Source organism: Myxine glutinosa, chromosome 2, assembly GCF_964187855.1.
Source record: "Myxine glutinosa chromosome 2, kmMyxGlut1.1, whole genome shotgun sequence".
Taxonomy (NCBI): domain Eukaryota; kingdom Metazoa; phylum Chordata; class Myxini; order Myxiniformes; family Myxinidae; genus Myxine; species Myxine glutinosa.
The window spans coordinates 130,830,908-130,840,723 of NC_136262.1; the positions used below are offsets into that span (position 1 = coordinate 130,830,908).

A 9,816-nucleotide genomic window follows, 5' to 3' on the forward strand; every position below is an offset into this window, starting at 1 on the left:
CAGCTTTGCTGCATCAGGGCCTGGGCAGCTCACCATCATAGAATCCACTATGAATTCTTCATTGTACCAGAGGGTGCTTGAGGATAATGTGAGGCCATCTGTCGGAAAGTTGAAGCTCAACCGAAGGTGGACCTTGCAACATGACAATGACCCTAAACATACCAGTAAATCCATGAACATTCAAATGGATCGGTCCATGAACATTCAAATGGATCCGTCCATGAACATTCAAATGGCACAGTCCATGAACATTCAAATGGAACTTATCTCCGTTCCATTATTATTTATTGATTTAACATATTGTATTTATACATTTATTTTATTTTGGAAAATCTCTCATGCACATAGTTAATTCAAAAGAGGTGAAAGTGGCTGTACTGTGCAACACACTATCTGAAGGCACATTTATCAACATGTTTTTGCAAAAGATGCGTCGTCGCCGGAGGCATTATGTTTTCAGGTTGTCCGTCTGGCTGTCCGTCCGTCCGTGATAGGTTTTCGTTCCCAAGATAACTTGAGAACGGCTGAAGTGATCTTAGTCCAACTTGGTGCAGGTATGTGTAATGATGTAAAGATGAACTGATTCGATTTTGGGGTCAACAGGTCAAAGGTCAGAGGTCATGTCAGGTAAACATGTGAGAACTTGTGAACAGCTGAAGGGATTTAAATTAAAACTTGGTACAAGTATGCATAATCATGTAGACATGAACTGATTACATTTTGGGGTCAAGAGGTCAAAGGTCAGAGGTCATGTCAGGTAAACATATGATAACTTGAGAACAGCTGAATGGATTTAAAGCAAACTTAATTTATAATGATGTAATAATGTGGGCGGAGGCATATCGGTCGACGTCGTGACGTCGAAGAGTGCCGTTCTAATTGGTAATTGTTTTTCTCGTGTTTTCATTATACATTGCTGGAGCTTGCTTACATGTTTGGGTGTTTTCTGTGTCTAACAGATTTTATGAGGCTCCAGGAGAATTGCACTTTGTACCACATGCTTTGCCAGTTGCAAAACGGGCCCGCAGCCTGATGTCTTTTCCTCGCAAGGACAAAGGCAGGTTTCCCCTGAGGTCAACTCCTCAATTTCAATTCACCAGCATTGCCACAAATGCACCCCATGGTAAGGGTCACACAAAACGAGGGAACAAGGGATATAAGGTAATAAAAGGAATGGTAACAGACAAAAGGAATGTCTTCACCCTAACATGACGGGAAATTTGCAATAGGAACATATTGGTGGAACACAATAATATACACAGTATGTCATGCAAACAACTCTCAATACAGTTTTGTGAACTGGAAACCTAATGGACAAATAAATACACTTAACAATCTGACAACATTTGTTTGTTATATAAATTATAAGGTGTTGTAGAAGTAGTTTGATAAAAAAAAAAAAAAAAAAATATATATATATATATATATATATAATTCTTGAGGAATAGCTGTTACTGTTCAATATTTTATGAGAATTGGTGTCAGGAACAGATTTATGAAAAAGAAAAAGGTGCTTGCGTGTGCAGGTGTGCATGCATTATGCATTATACGATCGTTTTTTTCCGAATAGCATGGAGATAAGAAGGGTATTTTGAGGGTGCACCAATCAGAAAAAGTAGTCGGAGGACTGAAAGTGATAAATGTAGCAGAGTACAAATGCATGCACATTCCAGCATGCTTATACGTACCACAAAAATGTGTATCTCTCTCTCTCTCTCTCTCTCGCTCTCTCGCTCTCGCTCTCGCTCTCGCTCTCTCTTGCTCGCTCTCTCTCTCTCTCTCTTCTTGCTTGCTCTCTCTCTCTCTCTCCCTCTCTCTCTCTTCTTGCTTGCTCTCTCTCTCTCTCTCTCTCTCTCTCTCTCTTCTTGCTTGCTCTCTCTCTCTCTCTCTCTTCTTGCTTGCTCTCTCTCTCTCTCTCTTCTTGCTTGCTCTCTCTCTCTCTCTCTCTCTCTCTCTCTTCTTGCTTGCTCTCTCTCTCTCTCTCTCTCTCTCTCTCTCTCTCTCTCTTCTTGCTTGCTCTCTCTCTCTCTCTCTCTCTCTCTCTTCTTGCTTGCTCTCTCTCTCTCTCTCTCTCTTCTTGCTTGCTCTCTCTCTCTCTCTCTCTTCTTGCTTGCTCTCTCTCTCTCTCTCTTCTTGCTTGCTCTCTCTCTCTCTCTCTCTCTCTCTCTCTCTCTTCTTGCTTGCTCTCTCTCTCTCTCTCTCTTCTTGCTTGCTCTCTCTCTCTCTCTCTCTCTCTCTTCTTGCTTGCTCTCTCTCTCTCTCTTCTTGCTTGCTCTCTCTCTCTCTCTCTTCTTGCTTGCTCTCTCTCTCTTCTTGCTTGCTCTCTCTCTTCTTGCTTGCTCTCTCTCTTCTTGCTTGCTCTCTCTCTCTTCTTGCTTGCTCTCTCTCTCTTCTTGCTTGCTCTCTCTCTCTTCTTGCTTGCTCTCTCTCTCTTCTTGCTTGCTCTCTCTCTCTTCTTGCTTGCTCTCTCTCTCTTCTTGCTTGCTCTCTCTCTCTTCTTGCTTGCTCTCTCTCTCTTCTTGCTTGCTCTCTCTCTCTTCTTGCTTGCTCTCTCTCTCTTCTTGCTTGCTCTCTCTCTCTTCTTGCTTGCTCTCTCTCTCTTCTTGCTTGCTCTCTCTCTCTTCTTGCTTGCTCTCTCTCTTCTTGCTTGCTCTCTCTCTCTTCTTGCTTGCTCTCTGCATTTACCTCGTAAATACATTTTTACCTCCGCCACCAAAGGTTGATGGAGGTTATGTTTTCACCCCTGTCTGTTTGATTGTGAACAAAATATCTCAAAAAGTTGGGGAAGGATTCGGACGAAATTTGCAGAGATGGTTGCCTATGTGACACGGACGAAATGATTAGATTTTGGTGACGATCCGGATTCGGATCCGGCTAGTAGAATTTTTTAAGTGATTCTTCACCATTGGGAGATCGGGCCAAAAACGATACATAGCAGGATATCTCAAAAAGGTATGGACGGATTTGTACGAAACTTGGTGGACTGGTTGAGTGTCTGAGAAGGACAAATAGATTCGATCTTGGTGAAGATCTGAATATGGATTCGGATGTGAAAATTATTTAATTTTTTAAGTGATTATTCACCATTGAGTGATATGACCAACCAGGCGGAGCGGAGGTATGCTCTCTACTGAGTGCCTCTCTAGTTTTAAACAGTAACAATCATGCTTGCTGCTTCCATTGCTCCAAGCAAACTATTGCCCTTTTCTTTGTCCCAAAATTGTGTGCCAGTTTTATTTACAAATTACTCTACGTAGAACCAACTCTAACGCAGATAATTTATATAAAAAGGCAACCAGAATTTAATTGAGTTGTGTTGATCCTATTGTGCTCCATCACTTTCATTCGCCATCACGGTTGCTTTTCCATACTCCTACAAACTGAAACTTACATACATCCTACTATTAATTTGCAATTGGTCACTGGCTTTGCCACAACACAAATTCTTTTTTACGGACAATAGGCATCAAAAGCTAAATGTATCAAACAAACATTTTCAAATTGAACACTTCGTCGCCATTAAAGCATTTAAGTTGCATCAGATGTGGAAATGAATGTGAATTGTTACTCACGGCTACCGGCTCGATGACAGAAGACACCATTTGCATTTTTGCCGGCTCCATTTGTACCCCGTTTAGAATCTCGTGTGGGCACGGGCAACTTGTTAATTTACTTTAATTTGCAACCTCCTGGCTCACTCCCCAAGAACATACAACTTTTTCTGTACCTGCTTTTATTCTTCCCAGCTATTTATATTATAGCCTAGTGTTGGCTTAGCGGTTAGGGTGCGGCTTGGGATCCTAGGATCCTAGATTCGAATCCTGGTCGATCGCTGAATTAACGCCAGGGGGGTTGACTCAGCCTGTCATCCTTCTGAGGTCGGCAAATTTGAGTACCAGTTCACTGGTAATTCCCTGTGTGTCGCAAGAAGCGATCAACAGGGTTGGCGGCAAGAAGGGCATCTGGCCATAAAATATTGCTTCAAAAAGGGGACCACGGTGCCCAAAAAAAGGCCAACCCCAGCTCTGTGGGGGAAAATGGCCTCTAAAGGCGGTTCCAGCTATTTTAATTATAAATTAATAATCAATATAATGGAGTGATCCATGTATAATGACGCAAGTGTTTGTATTTCTGCTCTGTACCCATTGGATGGACAGCTGGCCTGACACCACCCACATTTGCAACCTGAAAAAAAAATCATACGTGTACCATTTTGGTGCTATGGTAAGCCTAATACATCTTCGGATGTGTCATATTCACAATCATCATGCCCTCCCTGTAAGTTTTCCTTTCAGTGTAAAACAACGTAAGTGACCATTAAAGGATCATCAAATATCAAAAGGTTGGAGCCAATATGCATCATGGGCCTTGTGAAGGCAACAGCATGTATAGGCCTCAGGCTTTCAGCTTCAGGCCTCTGATGTCAGCCTATGGGCCAGTGCAATTGGAATTATCTGAGCTATATAACCACAATGTATTATCTATGCACATAAGCAGTAGACATGTTTTTGCTTCATGTATGTAACTCAGGATTATTTTTATTTTCGGGAGTGATTGAGGCAGTGATTTGTTGCCTATACACCACCCAAATAAAGAGAATGCATTGTACACTTTGTACAAAGAGAATGTATTGAATGTATTGTAATGATTGCCCATGGGACACGTATTTTCCTAGTAATAATAATAACTAGCCAGAAACCCGTGGAACATCCACGGAAGGGAGGATGTGGTGTATGGATAGAGTGTACTATTATGGATGGCATAGGGGATTTGCTTGTCCGAGTAAGAGTTAGGAAGAAAGATGAGAATGAAGAGTGCGTATATGAACAACGATCGCCGACACCGGCACAAATGCATGCTCTGGATTGTCCACTCAGTGGACGGCTTGCTGTCGCCTTCGCCTGTCCAATCAGCAGACGGCTTGCTTCGCCTTCACCCAGCAGACGCCAATATGATGGCATCGTAAGATGGCGTCGTATCGGCAGTTAATCGGATGCTTTTGGGCCCCAACGTCGGCTAATTAAGATTTTTCGAGCATGGCTGTAGGTGATAAACAAAGAGTGCGGTTCGTAGATCGTAAATCCATTAGTGCCGTGGGCATCGGGTCACTGGGTGCGGCGTAAAAGGGATAACAAAGTCGAGTCCTTACGCTATTATTATATAGATGATATAAAAATAATAAGCAGACCTGCTGCACATCTGCAATATGAAATACCTTCAATCCTGATGTAAATCCTCATTCATTAGAAAAATGTTTCCTCTTCCTGAGCTAATTATCTCTTTGGTATTTGAGTGGCCTCTAACGACGTGCGCCCTTTACTGATCAAAATGTTTTTGAAAACCAGAATCAATGCCACCTTACTACTTACTATATTACCATAATACACTCCCGAAACATTCACCTCTGCTGACCGAGTCAAATCACACGAATCTTTTTCAGATGAACACTTAATCAGTGTCTTCCACAAAAGCCTGCTTTTCCTTATGCACAGATGTATCCCATCTCAACTGCAGTCATCACACCCATACACTCACCCCTGTTACACTGAATTATGTGATGAGGCAATTGTTTTCAAACAACTTGCCTTCTCTTCCTGGAAAGCAAATCTGACCGATGGCAACCTCCGATTGTTCTGCAAAGCCAGTAACAAGTTTGTGTTTACTCACTTGAGAGCCAGAAAACAACATTTAGCCAACGGGAAGGCTGAACTTTCAAAATTGTCTTCTTTCTCATTGACCTTGTAGTCTTGGCAAGTCTGTCTCTGGAGTGTGCTCACCCTCTCCATGCCTTCCTTCACTTCAAATCTTGTGTACTTGTGCCCTCGCTCTATACCTACCATACCCTCTTGTACCCAACTCCTCCTGGAAACTGTCTTTCTCACCTGAACAAGTGGAGAGCTATTTGGCAAACCTTGACTCAGATTCTTCAACAAGCCTGAAAGCATCAATGCACACAACTTTAGAAATCAGCTTTGTCGCTCTTGCACATCATCTTCAACATATAATGTGTTCTAGGTCACCTCACCTGTCTACCTGGAAGTCAGCCAACATCACAGCATTATATAAACAAAGTAACTACAGGCCTATAACCTTCGAATTATAAGCAAAGTCATGGAATCGATCATTGCATCTATCACTGAAATTCCTGGATCTCACTATCTTTCATAATCTTTCATGATTTTTCTTTCTTTTCTTTCCATGATCTTTGGTTGCTGCAGAGCTCCCATGGTCCACCATCAACCCCCTTCTGGTGAAACTACCCAAATCCAGGATCACTGCTCACCTCTACTCATTCATTTTTCTTTTTTATAACCTGTGTAACCAACTTCCACATTCTCTTTAATCTCATCCTTTCCTCCAGGTCTTCAAGCTTCAGCCTGGTGTTGGCTTAGCGGTTAGGTTGCCGGCTTGGGATCCTAGGGTCCTGGGTTCGAATCCCGGTCGATCGCTGAATTAACGCCAGGGTGGTTGACTCAGCCTGTCATCCTTCCGAGGTCGGCAAATTGAGTACCAGCTTGCTGGGATGAATGATCCCAGTGTGTACCCCGGTTTAGAATAGGTACACCGCATCCCTGCGCATCGTAAGAGGCGACTAAGGGTTGGCGCCAGGAAGGGCATCCGGCCATAAAAACATTGCCTCAAACAGGGAACCATGATTGTCATGGGGCCCGCAAGGCTAACCCCCACTGTAGTGGGGACAATGGCCTTAAATTTAAAACGATCATTCTATATATATATTCCATTCCTCCAGGTCTTCAAGACAGCTGCTCACCACCATCTCAGATCGTCCTCAATCCAAAACCATGATCTTTTCTGCCCTTGCTAATCCGCCTTCCCCCAATTCCCCCTTCATCCATTTCCAGTTTCTCTTCCTTGGAGTTTTCTGCTGTATCCATCTTGTCCAAAAAAGATCATGGCTGATAGTGAGACCCAGGACTTTGAATGACTGAATTTCCTCAAGAGGATTGTTTAGAAGGTAGATGGGGTAGGGGTTGCCAGATGATCCTTTTGGAGATAGATAGTGAGAGTGAGATTTGTTAGGATTCAAAGACATTCCAAATGTTTGGAAGACGTCTTTCAATCCTGATTTAGGAAATGTAGATATCTCTAAAAAATAATTTGTGACTTCCGATTTATCTTGTCATACCTGATGATTGGTATTGATGGTATTGATGAAAAAGCAGGTAAAGTACTTAGTTTGCAAATTCAGATGCAAAGTATTGATGAATAATCTTTGCCATGTCATCTTTGGTCACTGTGTAACCTCCCTTCCCTACCACTGATTGGTCGTGCACATCTTGACCCTCTCCTAGTGTACATTTAAATCAGGATGGGGAACACTGATACCAATTAGTTGACATGAAGCCAACTGTTGATCATCAGACACATTCCCCATGATGTGTGGTTTTAGTTGTTGACCAGTTCTGCTTGATGCCAATAAGAAATAATGAATTCAAAGAAGAAAGAGAAGAAGAAGAAGAAAGGGATCAATAATGTATAGCTATATTGGAAAATAAACTTGATTGTTCAAAATCAGATGAAAGCTATTATATATATTGAAGCTATTATTTATTTTTTATTATTTTTTATTTTATATTATGATGCTATTTTATTATATATATATATATATATATATATATATATATATATATATATATATATATATATATATATATATATATACTGTCATCCCTCGCTATATCGCGCTTCACTTTTCGCGGCTTCGGTACATCGCGGGTTTTTCTCGCTAGTATATGTAAAATTATATATCGGATTTTTCATTATATCGCGGGATTCTGCGGCCTATAGGTATTTTAATTTTTTTAGATTTTAATTATTTTTGCGGTAAAATAAGCATTTTCTAGCCTAAAAAATTAATAATAATAAAAATAAAAATATAACACATTAATTAAAACCTATATTAAAAGAATATTACAGTAAATCGAAATAAAATACGCATTATAAATGAGTAGACAAAGAATCGCGCATTTTGCAAGTCCCGTATTCTGGGGGTAATTAACTTGTCCATGATTCTGGGGGTAATTAACCCATCCATAAGGAGGGTTCTTGGACGGTTCTTCGCTACTTTAAGTAATTTGCAAGGTTGATGCCAAACTGTGTCCTGCAGTTTAATGATCAATATGGTTTTAAGAGTCATCATACTTTGGGTAACCTCTAATTTACAATAACTTATGTTTACAACTTAGAGACACATGATCATGATGACGATTTCGATGATGTTGTCTAAAGCTGCAATTAAATTAAGTCGCTGAGTAACATGAATGACCGAGGCTGTGGAGGATGGGATTTTTCGGTCATTACCTTTTGATACAGATGAGATATCTGCTTCATCACTGCATCAGATCAGGAATAACCACCCTCCTCACCTCCTCTCCACCCCCCCACTGCTTCCTACAAATTAACCATCAGGAAGCTGCTGCATATGCAAGAGGAAGCTAATGCATTTCTTATTAATTTTCAAAATTAATCATCATCTCTATTTTGAATAGCTCATGAAGACTTCTTTATGCTTAGGCCTCAGGTTTGATTAAAGGCACTTTTGTCAATTATTGCCTTTTGCTTTCAAAAACACAATTTGCATCAATGTAAATACTTTGTTGTACTGTACTTGTGTAGTTCCATGATCATATGTGTATGTTTGTTTGTTAATTAATTGCAATTATAAAAGAACTTGCATCAATGTACTGTACAGCTTTATATACACGTACAAATATTTTTCTAATACGTAAGGACTAAGGATGGGTCTCAAAGGTGTGTTTAAGAGTGTAGAAAGGGTTCATAAGAGCGTGGGAAAGGTTTATAAGAGTATGGGAAGGGTTTTTAAAGGCTTAAAATATATAAAAATAATAAAATTAATATATGGTTTCTACTTCGCGGATTTTCACCTATCACGGGGGGTTCTGGAACGTAACTCCCGCGATAAACGAGGGATGACTGTATATATATATATATATATATATATATATATATATATATATATATATATATATATATATATATATATATATATATATATATATATATATATATATTATTTATTACAGATTAAAGCTAATATTATTTACTGGTGGGGTCACCCGTGGGAATCCCACGGGCATGGACGTGTGTGACATTTCGACATATTGAGTTAGATGCTGCACATGCACATAGTTTCACAAAATGGTTACTGGCAATGTATTTACTTCTGATAACATGTAAATGCATGTGCGTGCACATGGGAAATACAGTTTGAAATGTGTTATTACATCGCATGTAAAATGTGACTTTAAGAGCTCAAATCCTCTCCCTCCCACATCACGCACACGGGAGAGAGTGGGTCACACACACACATACACACATGTATTCTGACACACATGTACTCTGACACACATGCACACTGACACACATGCACACTGACACACATGCACACTGACACACATGCACACATATACACATACACACATATACACACACACACACACATATATATATACACACACACACACACACACACACACACACACACACACACGTACACACACATGTACACTGACACACATGCATACACATACACATATACATATATACACCAACACACATATACAGTCACATGAAAAAGTAAGTACACCCCATGTAAAGTTTTGACTTTTTCAACATATTTCAACATACAGCTATTTTATCTTCATTTCAACAATATTGATAGATAAAGGTGATATAATATAACAAATATCATGAAACATTTACATTATGGAGTCCATTGTATAATTTAAATAAACATAAATGCAAATTTCGCATGTGGAAAAAGTAAGTACACCC

The 9,816-nt window shown here is 40.1% G+C and overlaps 1 protein-coding gene across 1 annotated transcript in view; it reads left to right on the forward strand.

Moving 5' to 3' along the window:
* Positions 1–9,816, forward strand: part of LOC137421254 (RNA-binding Raly-like protein) — a 182,290-nt gene that overhangs the window by 144,621 nt on the left and 27,853 nt on the right. Inside the window, exon 5 of the mRNA XM_068107128.2 lies at positions 960–1,123. Within this exon, the coding sequence (XP_067963229.2) occupies positions 960–1,123 (164 nt within the window). The remainder of the gene's footprint in view (positions 1–959; positions 1,124–9,816) is intronic.